This window comes from Akebia trifoliata, chromosome 3 (genome assembly GCF_017979445.1).
Source record: "Akebia trifoliata isolate Shusen 1 chromosome 3, ASM1797944v1, whole genome shotgun sequence".
Classification (NCBI taxonomy): Eukaryota; Viridiplantae; Streptophyta; class Magnoliopsida; order Ranunculales; family Lardizabalaceae; genus Akebia; species Akebia trifoliata.
The window spans coordinates 56,122,318-56,144,007 of record NC_141377.1 but is presented as its reverse complement, the minus strand read 5'-3'; the positions used below and the strand labels follow the sequence as shown (position 1 = coordinate 56,144,007).

General features: G+C 36.0%; 2 protein-coding genes across 6 annotated transcripts in view; both read right to left on the bottom strand.

Moving 5' to 3' along the window:
- Positions 1–4: 4 nt before the first annotated feature.
- Positions 5–8,301, bottom strand: LOC147408188 (putative plant SNARE 11). Of its 3 annotated transcripts, none has more exons than XM_086437075.1 (11): positions 7,839–8,296; positions 7,686–7,739; positions 6,614–6,706; positions 5,125–5,218; positions 4,964–5,001; positions 3,128–3,222; positions 2,205–2,284; positions 1,949–2,005; positions 1,731–1,823; positions 1,572–1,646; positions 5–499 (listed from the first exon to the last, which is right to left on the bottom strand). In XM_086437075.1, the coding sequence occupies exons 1-11, from the start codon at positions 7,883–7,885 to the stop codon at positions 410–412; spliced, it is 816 nt and encodes a 271-aa protein (XP_086293201.1). In that variant the 5' UTR covers positions 7,886–8,296; the 3' UTR covers positions 5–409. The 3 variants fall into 3 exon arrangements, 2 of the variants coding, with proteins under 2 accessions (XP_086293201.1, XP_086293202.1); XR_015177004.1 differs by having other exon boundaries at positions 426–499; positions 1,739–1,823; positions 7,839–8,301; XM_086437076.1 differs by having other exon boundaries at positions 7,686–8,297.
- A 1,525-nt stretch (positions 8,302–9,826) lies between these two features.
- Positions 9,827–21,690, bottom strand: part of GCT (RNA polymerase II transcription mediator) — a 33,211-nt gene continuing 21,347 nt past the window's right edge. For 2 of the 3 annotated variants that reach the window (XM_086437072.1, XM_086437073.1), the window contains exons 12-23: positions 21,577–21,636; positions 20,424–20,685; positions 19,114–19,362; positions 16,987–18,329; positions 15,039–15,303; positions 14,821–14,971; positions 14,205–14,292; positions 13,973–14,051; positions 12,861–13,156; positions 11,635–12,730; positions 11,169–11,543; positions 9,827–10,668 (exon numbers count right to left, since the gene is read on the bottom strand). In XM_086437072.1, the coding sequence (XP_086293198.1) occupies positions 10,064–10,668; positions 11,169–11,543; positions 11,635–12,730; positions 12,861–13,156; positions 13,973–14,051; positions 14,205–14,292; positions 14,821–14,971; positions 15,039–15,303; positions 16,987–17,247 (3,216 nt within the window). In that variant the 5' untranslated portion in view covers positions 17,248–18,329; positions 19,114–19,362; positions 20,424–20,685; positions 21,577–21,636 and the 3' untranslated portion in view covers positions 9,827–10,063. The remainder of the gene's footprint in view (positions 10,669–11,168; positions 11,544–11,634; positions 12,731–12,860; positions 13,157–13,972; positions 14,052–14,204; positions 14,293–14,820; positions 14,972–15,038; positions 15,304–16,986; positions 18,330–19,113; positions 19,363–20,423; positions 20,686–21,576; positions 21,637–21,690) is intronic. The other variant, XM_086437074.1, reaches the window with a different exon arrangement.

Genomic DNA, 21,690 nt, shown 5'->3' with positions numbered 1-21,690 from the left:
TGGGTTGTCAAATAAAATCAAAATATATATATAAAGGAATAATTACACAAGGTCTTACATGGTATCTTACTTCTGAGTACGTTTCACTCACTTGGGCGCGATCATATTTACTTAATCAATCAAACAGGTTTTCCGTCCAGTTGGAACTGCTTCATTAGCAATAAAAAAAATTCAATGTTGAATAAATCCACTCCTTCTAACATAAAGTGTTGAGCGAGCTATAGATAACAGTACTTCAACTATGATAATTATACTTCCTGGACAATTGTCAATTTTTTTTTACGGTTTCCTGTTGAGTGAATCTCCTTACGAACGAGCTTCCTTCTTTCATCCTTTGTTGTTTTAATGATTAGAGTGGCTGACTCGAGCATATTATGTCAGAACAATTTTGAAATTTCATCGTCTAACTCTAAGAGGGATACCAAAGAAGTTTCCTAGAAAGAACTGGTGGAGCAAGTCCCGGAATATCTCGAATGCCCTTGTTATTTGGGTCCACGATCTGAAAATTCAAAAACCTAAGATAATTGAGCATATATATTCCTGGTGGAAAGTTAATAATTGAGCATACATATTCAAAAGTATGACTCCAAAATTTAGTTGCCCAAGGAATGGAAAGTTTAATTTTATTCCTGGTGGAACACTAATATTTTAGGTTTGATGCATTGGAACCATGGTAACAAAGCCATTTTTTGAAAAAGTCTCGTTTGAAACGCATTTTGGACCTCTAACGATTAAAACAATAAATATTAAAAGAAAAAAATATAACTCGATTTTTTCAATAACAAAAAAAACATCTTTTTATGTTTTAAACACGACTTACACGTTTTAACATGTTTTTTTTAATATAAAAATAATTAAAAGAAAAACCTCCATTTTTTGTGGGCTGGTTAATTTTTATGATCTTATGGTTCTTTGTTCTTCGGTTCATTGTTTAATGTGAGATTTGATGATAATGTCTTAACGTTATTGTTTTTTTTCCAATAATATGCTATTTTGGTCAAAAGATACATTGATCGGCAGACTTTTTTTTATCGTCACAAAATGTATAATTATGTGTGGAAACATGTTATCATACACAGATATTCAATAATATATTTTTTTCTCAAAAAATAATTGTGAACTTCGAATAAATGTTTAATGTATTATACATTACATTAAGAATACATTTTTTTCATATTTTTTAATATATATCATTTTCCCATTTTTTTTTCCGTTTCTTTCCAGTTTTTTTCCCAAGTTTTCCCTTGCCATTTTAAACCCGTATTCCGACTTGGTGACTAGATTGGAACAAATCTCAAAAGAAACTTCATGTCTAAGTGGGATGTTGTATGTAGTAAAAAATATTATGTTTTGCTGGTTTTTGCATCATGTCACTATAATATTGAAACCTCGTCTATATTTTTCTTTTTAATAAATTATAAACCTATAAAGAAAAAAAAAATTCAAAAGAAGTGCTGTTGTTTATGAATGTATTGTTCATATAGTATATGTCTGTTACTTGAATTCAATAACACATGGATTAGAGAGGTAGCACAAGTAATAAATGAAAGAGATGTGAAAGGGTATCCAACCTTCACAATGATGATAGCTACGATTCCAAGAACAATCACGAAAAGCAAGGCTACAATACACCGATCAGTTGCAACCTAAAGAAACAAAGTCAGTAACACAAAATGACAAGTAGAAGAACTAAACAAGATAATGAAAAGGAGATACATTGAGAGATTGACCTGCCTACCAATTTCCTTGACCAATTGGGAAGCCTTTTTTATTGAGAAGTGGACCGAGTCCAACTCATTAACAATCTTACTCATTTGTTCTGTCTAAACATACAAGTCAATAAAAAAAAGATGTCGTCTCATTTCTCGAAAAGAAAATGAAATCAAGACTAAAATGTGGCAATAAATCATGATATTGGGATTCTTTAATCTTGTTAGACCACACACACCTGTGCTTTGAGAGCCACCGAAGTCTCTGCTCCAACATTTATGGTGTCCTCAACGACCTACAACCCACAGTTCAGGGAACCATCCTGAGTTCTCCTAAACTATGAAATTTCTCTATAACCATTATTAGATTCTTTCAATGACCTTAGGTTTAGATATTTCTGTGGAGAACCTTTTTAAACAATTTTAGAACATCAAAAAAATGAACAATCCATCTTTATGTGCCATATCATTGTGTTCAGTTGGAGATAAGCTAACCTTTTTGGAGCGCTCAATTGCTTGATCAGTATCATCCATCATATGGTTTCCTTTGTCTATAAGCTGCTGATTGGTCATAGCTGCAAAATTTATAGTTTCTGCTCAGAAAACAATGGAAATGAGAATGTTCTTTTAATTGTTTTTTCCTAAATGGATAAGCAGGGATGAGTATAACCATAACATCAAAACGTAATGAATAATTGAAATGCCAGAAATGGTATATATAATAATAATAAATGACCAAACAACTTCAAAAGAAAGAAGAAAAAAGAAATCAATCCCTGAAATCAGGTTCCAGATTTTCCATAAACTATATAAACTGATGCTATAAAACTACAAAACTTTACCATGACCAAGCATAATAGAACATAAATATCTCAAGAAATTTGGGAAGAAACAAAAAAAAAAAATCACTTACAATCCCCATAATTTTCCCAATTTTTCTGAAACTGTCAAGGATTTATCATCAAATTGAACTGAACAGTGCTGAACAATTGCAATATCCAAACTTGGTTACTGTGAGTGGTACTGGTATAAGCTACAACTCATTTGACAAATAAGCACAGTTTGACAGTAATAAACTAAATTTCAGGGCAATTCTAGCAAGGGAAGTGGGTCCAGACATGACTTTGTGGGTAAATATGTAATTTAATTATTAAGTTGGCTGAATGAACTAAGAGTGAGGGGATCAAAGGTCTAGATTCTCCTGCACTATCTTTTCTCTTCTACTTCTCCTTCCCTTATATTATTCTATCAAACATCCTATCTCCTCACAAATTTTAAGTTCATCTACTTCTAGACTAAGATGGGTAGAAAGGTATTTGATGACACATATATTGGCAATTTCACTCACCATGGTAGACAAAGAATCAAGAAAAAAAAAAATTTTGAAAAAGCACCTAAACAGAAGATCATATGCTTACATGAAGCCAGTAAAACATTGTCTTCAGCAAATCCCTCTCCACCACTAGGCCCATCAAGTAGATCACCTCGCTTGTTTTCAAGACTGCTTGAATATCTGTTTTGCAACCACAAAAATATGAACTAAAATCTAGTGAAAGACTTAAAGAGAAGTTATGAGGGTTTGAACTAACTGAAATAGTTAACTATGGTATTAACAGAAAAATTAAAGATCTATATGGCATAATAATATTGGTATAAGTATCGATCAAAAAAAAAATATTGGTATAAGTGCACAACAATGAATAGATTCCTAATTGTAGAAAAAATAGGTGTCAGAAGCAACAATAACAATAAAAAATAAAATGCAAATCAAAGATGGAGAGCTTGACAGATAATTTACATGGTTTGGCAAAGATTGCCAACGTCCACAGTCAATGATGAGATCCTTCACTTTTTTCATGAAAACTAGGGTTACAATCTCTTGATCTTACTTCCTCTCAGTGAAACTGAAATTCTCCCTCATAAAAGTCCTAAAAGGAGTTGGCTATGAATTTGTAGTGTATAAAAGAATCCCCCTAGGGAAAAAGTTATAAAATTGAGGAAAAATTATACCAATTATTATGCAAATAAGAAAGAGAGAGGAGTAAACCTAAATTTTCATAAAAGAATACAATGGAAAAGATGTCATAGGAAAAAACCTGGCGGAAAATGAAATGTCTGACATAAGGCATTGTTTATTTCATCCACTGGTATTGCATTGCAAAAAATCTTTAAGCAAAGACATTATTCATGCCATGATCAACAGTAAGATGTTACTATGTTGATGACTTCCATCATAAACGACACAATATGCATATGATATTGAGTAATGGTAATTCAGTTATGTTTTAGACTGATGTTGAAAGAGTACTTGAAGGTCGAGGAAGCCCCAACAGTGTCAATTGTGAAACAAAATGAAGAAAAGAGTGATCAAAAGTAGAGGCAAAATTATTGGAACCCAGGATGATTAATGCAAGAGGATACAACAGATCCTCCACATCATCTCACAAGAAAGAGGTCAAAGTCTCCTATCCAATTGTCTCCTCTTCAAAAGGGGAAGGTTCATGTTCTAGATAAGGATGGATAGGGCTACAGTGAAATTTACATTAGTATGTTGTTCTTTTAATTGGATTAGTGATTTTCATTTTACTAAGACTTCAATTATAGCTAGGATTAGATAGAATTTCTTAAGAAATTTTAGTTTGATAGGATTATTACTAGTTGAAGGACGATTCTGTAAATAGACAACTGGCATAATTGACTTTTCACTTTTCCAGATTTGATCTATGAAATTTACATTTTGGGTTAGTCATATGGATAATTTCTGCCATTGAGCCAAGATCTAGGCCTGACATTGTGTATGCAATGTATTGTACTCAGGGTTGCTAACAGATCGGGTTCATATCAGATCAATGGTGATCCTCCATGACTAATCCGATAGGAAACTTATCAGAGAATGATAAAGTACCCATTTGTAAGTTGATGATTAGACTGATTCAAGCCATCGCACGTTTCTTTCTGCAACAAAGAAAGGTGGCCCTTGCCACCTGCCATCATACTCTGTTAGTCGTTACAGCCATTTTCCAGTCTATGTATTTTCTAACAAAAAGGCCTTTAAATTTTGAAAGAACAAACCAATAATGAGAGATTTAGGTAATAGAGTAAATAACAAGCACAGATTTTACTTTACCCAGGCCGAGAAATTGGTTTCCTAATTATCAACGAGGTTCATCAACCCAACAGAAAGATGTGATGGCTTGCCTAGGTGCAATATACAAAAAAATAAATGGTATCTTCTATGGATAGTTGATACTTACTGCTTTTTGAGAGCAACATAAGAATTTAATTCTTTGATCTGCACAGAAAAGACACCAGTATTCAGATCGATTTTGGATGTATACTAAAAAATATGGAATTAACTAATTACAATATTATATAACAAGTCATCCTATATAGAACTTAAGGAGTGAAACAGCACCATTGACTGCTTTTTCTCATTGAGCATCCTGTTGGTGTCTGGACTGTTTCTACTCTCCCCATACTTCACTTCTCTGTCAAACTCCTTAATAAGCCTGGAGAAACAAGAAAACTATAAGACACTTATCTCTTTGTAGGGATCATAGCAACCAAATTCAGATTCGGCAAGGGGGTCAGTTAGGTTCAATTTGGAAAAAAAAAATTAAGCAAAAAACTCTGGACAATAGAAATGATGTTTTAAGCAATAAAAAGGTGGAGCAGATTGTTAGGATTTCAATAGGTCGAGAGCGGCAGAGGTCAGGGCTGATTCAGTCGTTCAGAAAACACACACATACAGATATATATATATATCAATCATGTATTAGCCAATTAGTTTAGAGAATCACTGATTAATTCCGTGAATTATCAACTAATTCAGCAAATTAATCGGGCAACTCTTTATTGGGAGATTTTGTGATAGTGGTAGGGATGCTATGCACAGAAGATGGCACCTTCGAATGTGTATGTGTGTGTATTATAAAGGAAATACTAAAGAGCAAAATATTATCTAAATTTTGCCAATTTTCCCATGAGAAGGCTTCCACTCTCTTAATTGTTATTGTTAAACCATGTGGGGTATAGAGGCTTATAAAAATTTTCCTTAAAAATATGCCTTAAATAACTAAAAGGGAAAAAAAATATCTGAATGCAACATTTAGTTATCCAACCTGTTTTTTAACACGTACCCGTATCACAACCATAGTCACAAAATTCGGTGACTTCTTGAAAATTTTAGCAATTTAATTGCAAACTTCGCAATTAAATCAGGAAAAATGAAAAAGGGGATAGATAACCTGGATACAATTTTATCCTTTTCAGATCCAGTCCAGATGATACACTAGTAAGAAGAGATGGCATTGATGAAGATGATGGTGACTATTATACCAACGAAGCGTCAGCGAATGAGGATGCAAATGAAGATGACATTAAATTTGATATTTTGATCAGTTTGACGAATCCTAACTTTGATACATTATCATAATTTTTTGTAAACTTTAAAAAGTAGAAACCTTGAATGTTTTTCGGACTTGTGGTTGCTCTTGTAGATGTATGGATGATATCAATATGGGGTTTGGTGATTTATTATTATAGTTTAATATCAGTTGACGATATAATATTAGAACCACGTAGGATGAAAATTTATATAACACTAACCATAGCCCGACATTTCTTTATTTTTTCCTATTTTTCTGAAATTTCCCCTCCCCAACCTGGCCACTATGATCAAAACCAAATAAATACTCATATTCATCCAAATTTTTTTCTTCTTTCCATACCAACAAATTACAATCAATTTGATATGCACATGTTGGTTTATCAACACAATGTTCCCTAATCACATATTTTAAGCACCCTAGATGCATGTTTCTATTAGGCATAGAAACGTCAAAGAAGAGAGTTAGTAACAACTAACTAGAGAATAAAGAGAGAGACACAGATGGATCATTTACCTCTTACACTCACGCATCTTTTCCGTAAGTTCTTCCAATTGTCGACTTTGCCGATTTGAATCCTTAACCTTCTCCAGCTTCTGGAATCCATTTCTGTGAGGAAATAAACATCATGGCTATTTCAGAAATCCTTACACAATATATGAAATTCATGACAATCCAAAAGGCAATAACGAAGCCTAATCCCAAGGACTTTGGGTCGGCTAAACAAATCTTGCTCCTCTATTCCACTCTATCCAAAGCCAAATCTTTTATTACCGAGAGTGAGTCCACATCTGCTTCCACGTTCTTCTGGGTCTTCCTCTCAGTCTTTTAGGACCTTCAATTTGAATTTCTTCTACCAAGAAGGCTTAGGAATGTGTTTTCAAGTAATTATAATGGGATGTGTAGTAAATATATATATATATATATATATATATGGGTCGGGTTCCTGCAACACACATTACGACACACATATAGACAACGTGTTTGTCTTATATGGGCAAAAATGTTTGGAATGAGCTGATTTTTTGTGAGGATGATCTCTGTGATGAGGGGATCATCCTGGCAAAAAATCATCCCATTCCAAAACTTGTAACCCCATCAAAATTGATTTACAAAAATTGGACGGTCTATAATTTTTCAATAAAAATTGGACGGTCTAGAAGTTTTGGAATGAGCTGATTTTTGGCAAGGATGATCTCCTCACCACAGAGATCATCCTCACAAAAAATCAGCCCATTCCAAACATTTTTGCCCATATAAGACAAAACACGTTGTCTATATGTGTGTTGAAATGGTTGTCGTTTGAACCTGATCCTATATATATATATATATATATAGAATATTTATTTGAAAATTATATAAGTTTATGTAGACAAAAAAAAAAATATCTTAATGACACAATTGAACTTTGTGGCTTGTCAGTTGTCACATTGTATTTAAAACAAACAAATGAATCGAATATATAAAACAAATCTACCAAAAAATTGCAGATCAAATAATATCTTTTAGAACTTTCATGATCAAAATAAACAACAAATACATATCAATATCTGATAAGCCTTGAAATATAGAGATTCAAAACCCTTACGATAGAGCACGGAAAATGTCGCTGATTTGTCCATCGATATCTGCTAGCTCCTCGCTGATTGAAGATAAGGGAGCCATATCACAACAATTTCCTTCCAAATTCACAGCTACGCTTTTAAAAAAACGAAATGTTTCAGATCAAAACAAACAAAACCTCATTGAAACACGATCGAATACTAAGACACGCTCATAATCCTCCATTGATCTTCATAAACTATAAAATACTCAAACAACAATTTAAAAAAACGTTATAGAAACATATTTGACTCCTTTGATCCAAAAATTCACGAATCGAAGCTTGTAGATCCGAAATACGGAGAAGCCCCTCCGAAACGATTAAATTTGCAAGAAAACTGGTTTGAATGACCGGAATGCATCAATTGAAACCGAATCGAAAGAAACCGCATTTTCATGTCTGATTGAATGAAAGTCTGACATTAAGGTCAGATCGATCGAGAAAACCGAAATATCGGGTTTTATCAGTTTTCGTGCGTCTCCTGATCTTCTCTGAAAAAGGAAAATGTAGATAACGAAACGGTTCTCGTGATTTGCAGAGGTTTCCAGATTTATATTTTTCGTGTTGGGAGGTTTAAATATGTTCCGTTTAAACCGCTATTTACAACAGACTCCGAAACCAGAGTTCTTGTTTGAATATTGTGATGGAAAATGCTGGAATGACACAAATGGAGACACAAAGGTGACAAAAATGATGTGGTGGCGCACACATAACCATAGATGATTTTTACTCGTATCTCGGGAAAAAAATCTACGGTAATGTGCGCGACACCACGTCATTTTGTCACCTTTGTGTCTCGTTTGTGTCGCCCCAGCACGACACTATTGTGATCTAGTGAAGTTGGTTGTTGTTTAATATAATGCTAGACGGCCCAACTAAACCCATTGGGTTAAGAATTCTAACCCAAAAAAAGTTGGGTTGGGCTTCTAGGATAAGATCTCTGGCTATTTGATTATTCCAGGTTCACTATTTCTGTAAAGAACCTCTATTACCACAAAGACTTTATCTTATAATCTTATAACTACTTAAAAATTAAATTAAAACCAGAGTTCTTCTTTAAATATTGTGATCTAGTGAAGCTGGTTGTTGTTTAATATAATTTTAGGGGGAGATCGATTGCAGCTCATCAGAAATATCGAAGATAATGATTTTGGGTTTGGGCTAATTGGCTTTCTTGTCAGATTACAGGTTTGATTATCGTTCAGATTGGACTGCACAACTGAGTTCATTGGCTTGAGAATGGTAACCCAAAAAAAAGTTGGGTTGGGCTTTTAGGATAAGATCTTTGCTGTATGATTAATCAGGTTCACTATTTCCGTAGAACCTCTATTACCACACCAACTTTATCTTATGCAACTCAAAATTAAATTAAATGGTTTTCAAGGATTTGAAGATTGGGCTTATACCCATAGCTCAGTTGTTTGACATATTGCAACCTCTCTCTCTCTCTCTCAGTTTTCTTCTAGGATTTTTCTAAGAACTCCTTAGAAGAAGAGGCCTAACCATATTTGGGAACGATGTGTAATTTCTTCGATGGACGTATTAGTGTCAATAGAAGCTCCTTTTATCTATTACCATTTTAAAGGGAATTGCTCTATTGCATTGCTTCTATGCCACAATAAAAAATTTACAAAAAAAAAAATTGGTACATCTCATGCATCAAAAAATACTCATTTTCATGGGCAGCCTACTAAATTCTATTTGGAAAATTACAAAAAAAATTATGATTTGACCCAACATATCTTGTTCCTCCATTCTATTCTGTCTCAAATTGAATAGCTGACCTGTATCAAATATATAATCAAGATTACTAATATGGCTGATTTCATTATATAGATTATAATGATCTTTAAAAAAAAATTGTTGAGAGGTCCAAATGTGATGGTGACAACAAGGGCAGGCTGGATGACCCATAGTTAAATTATACATCTAGGCAAACTAATCATCATCGCTATCAAAGTCTTATACCAAAAATTTGGTGTCAGCAGAGTCGACTGAACTTATCTGAAGAAATTACTTGTTTGTCAAGCATAACTTATCAGGTAAAAAAGAAAATTACACAATGATGTTAAGAGGAACAAATGGAGAAAAAAAAAAAACAGATTTTAACACATTACCCTATCCCAGAGAAAAGTTTGTAATTGAATTATACACATATATTATATCTTACAATTACTAGTGTACACACATTGGACTTACAAATCATAAAGGTACCGCTCAAGCACTCTTTGTTTTCATCTTCAAAGTTTGCAATTTCAACTGGAAATTTGGATCAAAATATCATGGACGATCTTGCATCGATAAGAAGATTGTAAAATAAGAGCCGTGTGAGTTTGCAAAACTACTTTTAAGTCCAATTTTGTCTACACTGGTGCTTTATCCGTTTGTTGTGTGAGCTCTTTATCGGCAAAGTGAAGAAGCCTTCTGAGTCTCAAAATCATGTCACAATGGAAGGGCAGTGCAGTACGTCTTTCCAAGTAAGCCGGGCTAACTGTCATCCATGACAAAGCATGAAGTTCTGCCGCCACAGACTCGAGAATCAAATGGATCTCTATTTCATGGTCTCTAACATCCAAATTTAAACCACCCCTGCCTTGTTTAATACTTCCTCTAACAATCTTTTCTTGAAGAATGTTGCTACCTCCATAGTAATCAACAAGACTTACAGAGAGGATCGATGGCCATTCTTCTTTCATGCCGGTCTTCCTGATTGAAGGGACTGCTTTTGATACGACGAAACCAGTTGATAGAGGAATCGCAGAGCCTTTGCTGTGTAAGAGATGGGCGAGAGGTGGGGACTCGGACGTTAGGCACGTGGGGAGTTGTAATGGAGCCGGAGAGAGGAAACGCATACTAGGTGAAGGGATTAGAACGTAGGACGCAGATGTAGAACCAAGAGATTTTACAGGGCTGAAACCTTCCAAGTAGCTTGATGGACCTAGGTTATTGCCACCTTGAGTTCCTCCACCTGCAAAATGCTTCATTTTTAATAAGGACAATTACATTGGAAAAGAAGAACAAATAAGGGCAATTTACACTAGACTCCTTGTGGTTTGGCAAAATTTCATGTTGACCCCTAATATTTTGACAATTACACTTACCTCCCCTTTCACAGACACTGTTAAATTTCAAAGAGTCATGATAATCTGACTCCCCCACGTGGCATACTCAAAGTACTCTCCTGACGTGGCATGTGCTAGAACCATAGATCTTTTTTTGCATCGGGATACACTTCTGCACATCCCCATAAATATGTGCAGTTGCCATATATATATATATATATGAAGAAATCATTGTAAACCGAGTTGAATGGTTTATCTGACCCAATATGAATTGACTAGTCCAAGACACTCGGTCTTGTCCATGGACGAGATGAGTCAACAAACCGAGTTTTCAAACCAGGATCCTGACTGTCCCTCTAAATTAAGCCATTGATATTTTACTCCAAAAGGTGTTGGGCTAAAGTACCTGGGATAGATGCATCAGCCTGGAAGATAAGATGCAGGGAATGATCAACAGAAACTCCAATCAAACTGATGCTCTGTACCCATTGAAACAGCCCCCTAGAGCTGTCAATTGCTGCCTGTCCACCCAAAAGCTGCTTCCTTGTATTTGTTTGTCCTAAACCACTTTTCATAAAGCCGGAAGCTTTTGCTTGGGGGCTGTACAAAGAAGGGCTCGGTGAGGAAGGTAGGGTTCTCTCTTGAATCAAACCCATGTCCTGTTGATGCAAGGAAGTCCCGTTACTACTCGCAGATATTCCATCCGGTAAAGATTGCCGTAGTTGCAAAGGCCACTTTTTTACTTCATTTCCACCAACCAAGTAAATGGCTTTCTGCCACTCTGTTCACAACAGCAAACGATAGTGGGGTTAGACATACAAGATCTTCTTAAATGGCGAAGGAAGGCATAAGATGGTAACAATTCCAAATACCTTGGCGTTCAAGTTCATAGAAGCATCCAATGCGTGTAATCACGATATCCCTAGGTTTGATAGCACCAACATTAGGAGAAGAACATGATAGTATCTGGCAACCTTGGTGAAGAACTTGTACGAAAAGGCATTGGAGACCTTTTGTGTCTTGACGACTACTGATGCCACCGAAAGGGAATACGTGGCTGTCAAGCACTTCTCCTCTCGAATCAGTCCAAACGCAGACTAACCAACGCCAATCCTCAGTCCACCCATAGCAACAATGAAGGCTTGCAGCCTTCTGATTGCTAGATCCAAAGCCATCAGACTCTGACCCATCAAGAAGAGAATTGGCTCCAATATCCGCATTTCCCGGTGTTGAACTCTGCATAAAGGTCACATTATCATCCACAGATGGTCTCGATGTTTCTGATGTTGCATTACCAAGCATTGCGGGTGAAACTCCTTGATCAATGGACCCAGGTTCCGCCAGTATAAAAAGTGGTTCGAACAAGTAACGGACATCATCTTGAAAGTAATTATCACCCAATCTGTTAGGATCACAGCTTAATCCTCCAGTCCTTGATACCTGCCAAGAATTATCCCAACCGTATGGTCTCAAACTGGCATCAAGTTCACCCTCTCTTGTAAGGGGTCCTGTAATCCGATTTGTGAAACAGTCCCTCCATGTTCCCGAAATTGGAGAAGTCATATGCATCATAGTGGATTGAGGTCTACCTGAGATTCCCGAAGATTGAATTGCCTCATTAGAAGATGCCCGCGCAATGCGACGAGCCTTATTGTAAACAGTGAACGATATCTCCTTAAGAAGGATAAGCTCACTAAGAGCTGGGCTAGTAACCCTAAGAATGGTTTCTACAGTCACAATCTGCAGGACCAATTTAGGAATACTGAACCCAGACAGTGTTAGAACATTTGATATCGATGCTTCATCCACAGCTGCGGAGTAACTTAGAGCCTTCGCAACTTGAGTGTGCAATAAGGATCTCTTCTCTTTATCTGATGAGAGAATGGTTGATCCCAGAGCAGTGGAGGACTCAATCATGGTCTGCAAAACTGCAGCAGGCTCAGGGAAGGGACACACCACGTAGATTACCTGATTCATAAAACCAAGAAGATAAATGAGGCTAAAGTCCGTTTCATTCCAATTAATTATCAATATGTAGTTTAATATCAATCTAAAATATCAGACGAGAGTAAAAGATGGGCCAAAATTTGTTACTTACCGTGCCAGGAACACTACTGCCTTCCTTTTGATTTATTGTCGAATTTGAACCAATTCTAAGTGCCTTGATAACGTTTGAGAGAGACTTAAGGAAGCTCCTCAAATCCCAACCATTAGATAGAGCTAAAAGATAATCACTAATTGATCCCATGATAGAAGCATTACCACTTTCTATCTTCATTGATTGTGGGCAATCTATAAGAACAAAACCAGAAGTAGTCCATTTCCCGGGTGATTGATCCATCTGTCCTCCCGTATTTTGGGGTGTATGAGTTCCCAATTTGCAAGTTTCATATACTGTCAAAACAGTTAATAGTAAGACTGAAAAAATCGAAGGAATTTCATTTTCCAAAACATCAAAGTGATAGTATTGTAGAACTGAAAGTGTGCCATCTCCAAAGTTATAAAGAAGTAAAAGTTAAAGACTGAATTTCTCCAAAGAGATTATAGAAGAAAAGTTCATGGTGAAATTAAATACTCAAAGAAGACATCCCCAAGGGGTAGGCCTAGTGGCAAGCCGAGCCTTGATAAGCTCCTCAGGAAGGGTAGGTCAAGTGTTCGAAACCCCACAAAGCAATGAATACCTTGGAGCCAACCTCCAGGGTCTGGTTGACCCTCGACTCAACCAGTTGCATGTAGGAATTTCCGAGGGGGTGGTGCATGTGACCATGAGATTAGTCTCACCCAAAGGGTGGGGATACCCACGATAAGCAAAAAAAAAAAACCCTCAAAGAAGACGGCATTTCAAATATAGTGAGAGAATCTATAAAGCTAGTGCTTCAGATAGGAATACTCGTTACCAAAGGTACCTTGCACGGCAACCTCCAAAAACTTCAATTATACGGCACAACCATATAATTTTTGTTTGTATTAAGTGTATATTTTTGTGGAGCATAAAAAAAGTTTTGAATCAGATAGCAACCCAAGCTACTAGAGTTAAGGTTTAAAATCCCGTTTCAAGGTAATGTTTTGGTTATGAGAAAACCAAAATGGCATTCCTAGACATCCTCGAAGCATGAAACTTCTCTTTCTTGAAAAGTTTAGAGCAGGTATCAAAAGTAACTGTTGAAAGAAATCAAAGAGTATCTGAATTAAATGTACAATCATACTTACCAGTCCCTAACTGTTGAAAAAAATCGGCAGCGGCAGATGTAAGGGGATCAATGTCGGGACATACAACATAATATTGCATCTGCATAGTTGATAAACAATAAGTACTAGAAGAAACAATCTATGGCTAGACCTTTGTGTAAATGAGAAACCTTTTTGATAATCCATTTGCAATAAAAATCGAAGACTTGCAACACAGCCAAATAGAAAAAAAAAGAGCCTTTGAGAACCTTACAGGCTTTGATAAAGCATATGGTTCAAGTGGAGCCTTTTCCCATAGTTGCAAAGAGTTGGCCGATGTCTTGAGCCAATCGTCCTGATACCTATAACATAAATCGTCATCTGCGCTTATCTTTATACGTAATTATAGCATCTCTAAGGTACCCAAGTAGACAGACCATATGAAATCTCCCAACACCACCACAGTACACATGGAGCACAAGCAAGAGTATGAAATTCCTCAAATGGGTCCCACTCCCACCTAGGAACATCCTACACCAAATTTCCACTTAACCAAATAATTTTAACCATACATTTTACAAACCTTTTTCTGGGTTATTTGCAATACCAACACCAACGTAAATCATTTGTGCTATTTTCCCACACCATCACAAAGAATGGTAAATTGGATGCCATAATCATCCAATCAGGTTGAGCTGTGACATGTTGGATCTCCTAGTTGGGACCCATCAATCAGTAGATTTCATCCCTAACTTGTGCACCACATACCAGTACGCCGTTATCATACCATCTTTATGGTCTGTTAAAGGCACCCTAGATCATGGTTTTTTGCATAGTAGCTTGAAGACTACAAGTGAGAATGAAAGCTAACATGTACCAATGGCACATACCCAACAAGTATAGCAGGCAAAGGAAGAACAAAAAGTGTTGGTCTTAGACGGGAGAAGCCCATTTGCTGATCTAACTCTGAAGTACCCATTTCTTGATTCGATCTTCTTTGGCTTGTCTCATCAACTCGAATTCCATCTGTAGTAATAGACACTGTAACAACTAGTAATGGTAAATCAAAAATCAAGTATTTATACACATGAATACAGCAGAAGTATACCCTTTAGGCAAGATGAACTCCCAGAGGCTTGGGCTGGGCTTATCGGTTCTCCAACAGCAAGAGTAACACCACTTAAAGAATCTTTAGCTTCACCTACTGTGGATTCAACAGAATATCCATCGTTTATGGCTCCAGTGTCACCTGATTGATTGCGACCTTTGCACCAATCAGTGACAGACAATGGACCATCCAAATTTCCAAAAGCAGATTTTAAAGCTACTTTTACGTCTGAGTGCAGCAAACTAATCACAGATGACGCATGAACCTGTTGCAGGAAATTTTCACTATTAATTCTAGAGAGCTGCTATTGGCACCCCAAATTTACTTATTACACCCCAATTTCTTAAATTATTTATCACCCCCAATTAAAGATTAAAATACACACTTCAAACATTACAAAGATTTCGCTCAAATTATTCTCTCAACATTACAAAACATAATAACACTCGTTCAAACAAATTCAGTAGTTTTTTACAATTATGATTAGTCTCGTATAAAATATTAAACCCAAAAAATTAGAAATCTAGCAACAACAAAAAAAACTGAGAGAACTTTTCCATTGGCACCCCAACTTGTACTTATTCTCAATCATTTACTTAATTACTTTTAATTGGGGTGTAATAAGTAAAAGTTGGGTGCCAATAGCAGCACTCTAATTTTATCATGTGGCGAGTTCTATATCCCAAAGCTCATTAACTATTTTGGTCATCACTGTTACATACCAGATTACGTGGAGGTAATTATCATAGGGGGACGGACAGGGAAAAACTATACAAAAACTACACTTGTGAGAAAGATCATCACTAGCAACATATGTATAGGCCATAAAAAATGGTTTTCCTTTAACAACAAAAACTACACTTAAGAGAAAGATCATCACTAGCAACATATGTATAGACCATAAAAAATGGTTTTCCTTCAACAACCATCTAATCTAATACCCAACTATGTAACAAATCACCATTCAATCCCTTAAACCTCTTTAAGGTAGGAAACTGTGAAATGTTAGAGATATGATTTATTCATGATAAAGATTACAGAACCCTAATAGGGTATAAATAGAGGAAAATAATAAAGGATAAGAGCAAATCAATCCTAATCTAGAAAGTAATTTTTCTCATCCTAATCCTAATCTTCTGGAGATCATATGATGTATTATAGTACACCTTATTACAATGCATCATATCATAATATTCTAACAGCAACCAAATGAAACAGTGACATCTTGAAATATCAAGAAGTTACCCAAACGTTACGTGATAATCCTCTCCTTATGACACAAACTGCAAAAGGAATCAATAAGACCTTTAGCTGCAATGGCTACACCTTTCCACCCAGGAAGTGGATAAGTAATCACACAATTCCTTAGTATCTTTGCTTTCTTCTTTTTTGGTGTAAAGCATTTAAGGAGTTCGGGGAGGGACAATTTTTTGAGGATCTCTTAGGTCGATGGGATTCAGTTTTTATTGGGGCTGGTGGCTCTTGAGTGTTATCTTTACTTCTTTTGGTTCTCTTGACCTCTACCCTTTTCTTTAATAATTTTATTTTTATTTTTCTAGTAAAAAAATAACATGTCATAATGTTTATTTTCTACTGTATACAGAAATCTTGAATAGAAAGAACTTCACATTTTGTAACATACGAACTACAAAATATGTGTATCATAACAAAAATGCAATCAAATCAAAACAGTGTTAGCAGCATGGCAAAATATTATGAAAGTGGAGCATATAATATGGACAATGAGACAATGTCATCACAATAGTCAGGGCCTTATCCCAACTATTTGAGATTAGAAACACAAAACCTGACATATTTATTACATGTTATGGTATGGTAAAAATAACATAAGCAGAAAGTTTTATAGTATTATCTGCTATAACAAATACAACCATATGATACATTAACATAAAACTACAACATTGACTTTCATTCCGATATAACTTACATTGGCAGAAAGTGGATCAAGTAACTCCACGCCAGCAATGTCCAGAGAATGACAAGCAGCTAAAAGCCCACCGCAACCTGCATGGACCATAGAAGGCCCGCAAGAAAATCCACGCCTACACTGCTCTTGTAATGCAAGCCAACCATATGGACCATCACCACAGTCGGCATCTAATGCCACATCAACAAATGAAGTAGCTTGTTGGACAAGCAAGGCCATAGCATCAAGAAGCTCCTGAAGAGGTTGTCTTTGCCCATACATCACCAATTTTCCTCATTGAATGAATTATGGTGAAATGATGGAGTGTTTTCAATGCTTGGTGAACTTGAAGATTTAGTCCCTTTGGGAACTCCAACAGAACGCCAAACACCCTTAGGTGCATTGAGGGGCCCATCAAGCACTCTTCCATCAATATCACCCGCTATTCTAACTGGTATACTCTCTTTCTTTTTCACCTCAAAAATCTTGTCCGGGATGGTGATTGGGTCACCTGGAAGCTGATCCAAAAAAGTACCTCCAGTTAACTTAGAGGAGGATAGCAACATATGCCGTATCCTGCACATAGCAGCTTGGAACATCATACATTCGACGTCAGTAGCAAGCACAGTTTTCGGAGACAGCAGTAAATTCCCAGCTTCCATAGCACTTTCAGCCTTTTTCCTCTTGACAGATTTGACAGCATTCGCCGAATTAAAACCCGATAAAGAAGAAGATGGTGTCACCCCCTCAAATGAAGGAATATTATTATTACAAGGTAACAATTTTGTGTCACAACGATCTTTCCCACTCTTCATATGGGTATAGTAGTTCTTACACTGCAGAGTGGGACTTGTATCATGCCTTGTAGAACCAACTTTTGCATTTACAGGCATGCCTAGCTTCTCGTCTGTCACATTCAAGCAAGAAGAAGGTGGTGTTGCACCATAAACATAAGTATTTGAGCTTGAATCCGAACTCTCTACCTTTCTAGACCTCGGTAGGTATGGGCTTCTGAAAATGGAGGAAGGTAACTCACTTGCAGGCGTTTCAACTGCTCTATATTCTGAAGCAAATGTCAACATGGCTTCAGATTTCGACAAATGGTCGAATTCACCTGTGGTGACTGCCGAAGAATAGCTCCCTTGACCTGATGACCAAGTCTCTTTGGTAAAATCTTGTTTTTTACTATGAGGCTCATCAGTGACTGCTTGAGGAGTTGGATTAAGTTTTTCAAACGGAGGAAATTCTAAAACAGGCAAAAGCATCTGATCTGTCATATCCATCGGTACTGTACAAGGACTGCTGACATCACCACAATCCGGAACAGAAAAGATAAGAGCCTGAGATTCAGCAGTTCCTGGAGGCTTCACGAAATTGTGAGATCTAATTAGTTTCAACAAATGATAGGCTGATCAAGCACTTCAGAGTAGAAATAGTTAAGAAAAGAATAAAAGGAAAGAACAAATGTGATAATTTTGACATAAATTGATTAGTGATGACACCATTTGATGTCTTATGCGGAAACTTAATGAAACTGCAGGAAGTTTTCGAGTTTGCCAAGGCATTTATGCTAGGGGTGCAACATGGTTCAGTTTGGAGCCAAATCAGATCCGAACCAACATGTCTGTTCCACAAAATAAGAACCAGAACCAAACCAAATTGCCCATAGAACCAAACCGAACTATGGTCGGTTCAGTTCAGGTCTATAGGTTGTCAATATCCTATAAATCTGCTTGGAAGCAACATATTTTCAATCAAAATAAATAAATAATGAACATGAAATTTTATATGATAAGTCATTAATCTATCCATAAAAATAAAAAAAGTCACTAATTTATGTCCTAACTGCTAAAAAGTGGTAATTCATTAAGAATTTGGTTCTCTGTAACCAAACCGAATTGATCAGTTCCCCATTTTCTTAAACCAGAACTGAACCACAACTTGTTCCAAACCAGCCCAAACCATCAGTTCAGTTCAGTTCTTGGTTTGAACCGGACCAACTTGCACCCCTAATTTATACTACTATTTCAAGAAAAAAAAATTCAGGAAGTAACAGTAGAACAATTAATCAACAGAAGGATACTTCAGAGAGTATAAATCATATCATGATCAAATCTATAATATAAAATAATAAAAAAAGAAGAATACCTCCCCAAAAGGAAGAACTTCATTTTCAAAGAAGTCACCAAAATCCCCGAACTCAGAAAGAAGTATTTGAATGTCCATGCCAACACCTCTATCTTCATCATCCCAATCCCAAAGAGATCCAACATCATTTGCAATTCCCCCGGTGCCTGAGTTGTTAACTTCCATGGAATTATACTCCGTATTTGTATTTATTACTGTGCCAGCCCCACCAAATGATTCTGTTGTTCCAGTGCAGGGACGCTTAGACACCTGTATTGAGACATGGTTCACTCACTTGCAGATTCACCTAATATTTATAGCAAATAAAAAAAAATAGTAGAAATGAACAGAATACAATAGTTGCAGATGGGTAGAAAAGCGATAGTAATATTCATCCATCCATGCAGAACTAACAATAATTCTTTATCTGCCTTCAGTATATAAATGTGGTCATTACTCCGTTGACTACTAAGAAACATAAAGAAGGCCATATGAGATGACAAATAAATATAAATAAATAAATAAAAGACTATTTGCAGCAAAGCATTTGTTCTATATTTTACTCAATTACTTCAAAATGATTACCACCCCAGTTAGAATGTACAACTTCAAGGTTCAAAAAGAGTAAGTGGACTGAGGTAGTGAGAGCGGGTATGAACACACTTGAATTAACAAAAACCATGGCATTGGAACTCGTTCAGCCAAGCCTAAATTTTTGGGTATGGCTTTGAAGATGATGACCATATGAATCCTATGGCCCAAAATGCCTAATGAGCTTGAAAGGCTAACAGTGGATGGATAAATGCCTCACACAGATATCACTAATCAGGTGACTAACATGGCACCTTCTTTGAGAATCTGAAATGCAAAAAAATCAATAAACAAATAATGATACTATATTTCCGATGTGGTTAAATCAGATGTTGTTAAGTAAAATAAATAAGGAAAACTATATGTGAAGTTTAAAAAAAAATGATGCTCGAGATGACCACCCGAAAATTTGTGGAAAATGGAAATATTTTCAACCTATTTCCTGGAAATATGTCACAACACTACGAAACAATACATCGTCCACAAAATATGAATACATCAAATATTTACCCACCTTGAACCCTCATTCACTTTGCTAACCACTAACCCTTTACCTATCCAAAGAATAAAAATTATAAACCCCCCATCCCCATCGTCATACACACAAATTGTGCAAGAAAACTCAAATGAATCACAAATAACTTGAAACTGTTAAAGTGAATACAAATAGCAAGATGTAAAAGTGAAACAAAGTGAGAAATATTGAACAGACGACCATGAAGGACAGTAAGTTGCAGTACCAGTTTGTTGTCAATATTCTCAAAATGATCATTCGAAGATAAACCAGATTGTCTGCATGTTAAAGAATCAGCATCTGCCTCAAGGTCGCCAGCTCCAGAGGTCATCTTGTTATCACTGTCACTAGATGTGCTGCTAATACTACTGATGCTACTACTATTACTATTGCTACTGCTGTTATTACTGTGTTGCACACGTGTCCCATTAGACTCCATCCATGGTCCATCTACAGAGTCAGCGCTGCTAGAACTTCCAAAACTCGAACTAGAAAGCCACATAAAAAAGAAACCTTCAGAGAACAGCTCCAACAGAAGACACAATAAAACCATTATTAATAAAATTTTGGTAACAAGTATAAAACCCAACACCATAAAGATCCATAACTGTCCAAACCCTAAATTGGTATCACAAAAGTATGCTGATAACTCAAAGTACTATATCTTGTAACTGGAAGGACAAACACCAACAAGAATAATGATCAGTTGTTGCAAGTGTGGATAATGGTGATGGGGTGAATTTGGGAGTGTGTTGAGGTATTTTGGAAAGAGAGGATTTTTCAGGTTTTCAAAGGGAAGAATCACACCATTGAGATGGTTATTTTGGTTTGTAGTTCTACTGGTGTAAAGTTTTTAAGGAGTTCTCTGTTTTCTTTGAGGATCTGTTGTTCAGATAGGATTCGATCTGTTTCAGAGTGGACCGGATTTAATTTGTCTGGATGTTGTTTTTTGGTTTCCTTGTTTGAGCTCCTCGGTATGTTAATAATATTTTGTTTATCTATCAAAACAAATTCTATATTTCTTCGCTAAACCTTTAAAAATGTCCCAATACCATCCATCTGTTTTAATCTTGTGAGATATAGGCTGTGTTACTTTGAATTTGTAGAACTAATTCTTAACGTATCAAGGAATATCAGTAGAAGCTCAAGAAACTGTCCCAGGAGAATTACACTACAAACAGCTTTGACAGGCCTTATTAACTGAAAAGTTGGTTTCAAAATGTGGTAATCAACATGCATAAATGTATAAACCAAAGAAAGATGAAAAATGTTAATTAATGGTGGATATAAATTGAATCATAGAACAAAAATTGAGCTCACTATAGGTTCTTTTAATAAAGCTATCATTAGAAATGAGAACTAATATTATCAGAACTAACCAATTCATAAAGAAACAAGAGCTGAATAGTGACGCCCCCACCCAATTTTGTAGCCAGAATCTGCAAGTTCTCGACATTGGTATTAATTTAAGTAAAATGCAAATTGTACTAGTA

Bases quoted from the DNA above. Each gene is read 5' to 3' on its own strand.
- LOC147408188 (XM_086437075.1), bottom strand. From the start codon at position 7,885: ATGGAGGATTATGAGCGTGTCTTAGTATTCGATCGTGTTTCAATGAG. The intron at 6,707-7,685 runs GTAAGGGTTTTG...ATTTCCTCACAG, and splicing joins GACATTTTCCGTGCTCTATC to AAATGGATTCCAGAAGCTGG. The intron at 1,824-1,948 runs GTGTGTGTGGTC...TTGTATGTTTAG, and splicing joins CGGTGGCTCTCAAAGCACAG to ACAGAACAAATGAGTAAGAT.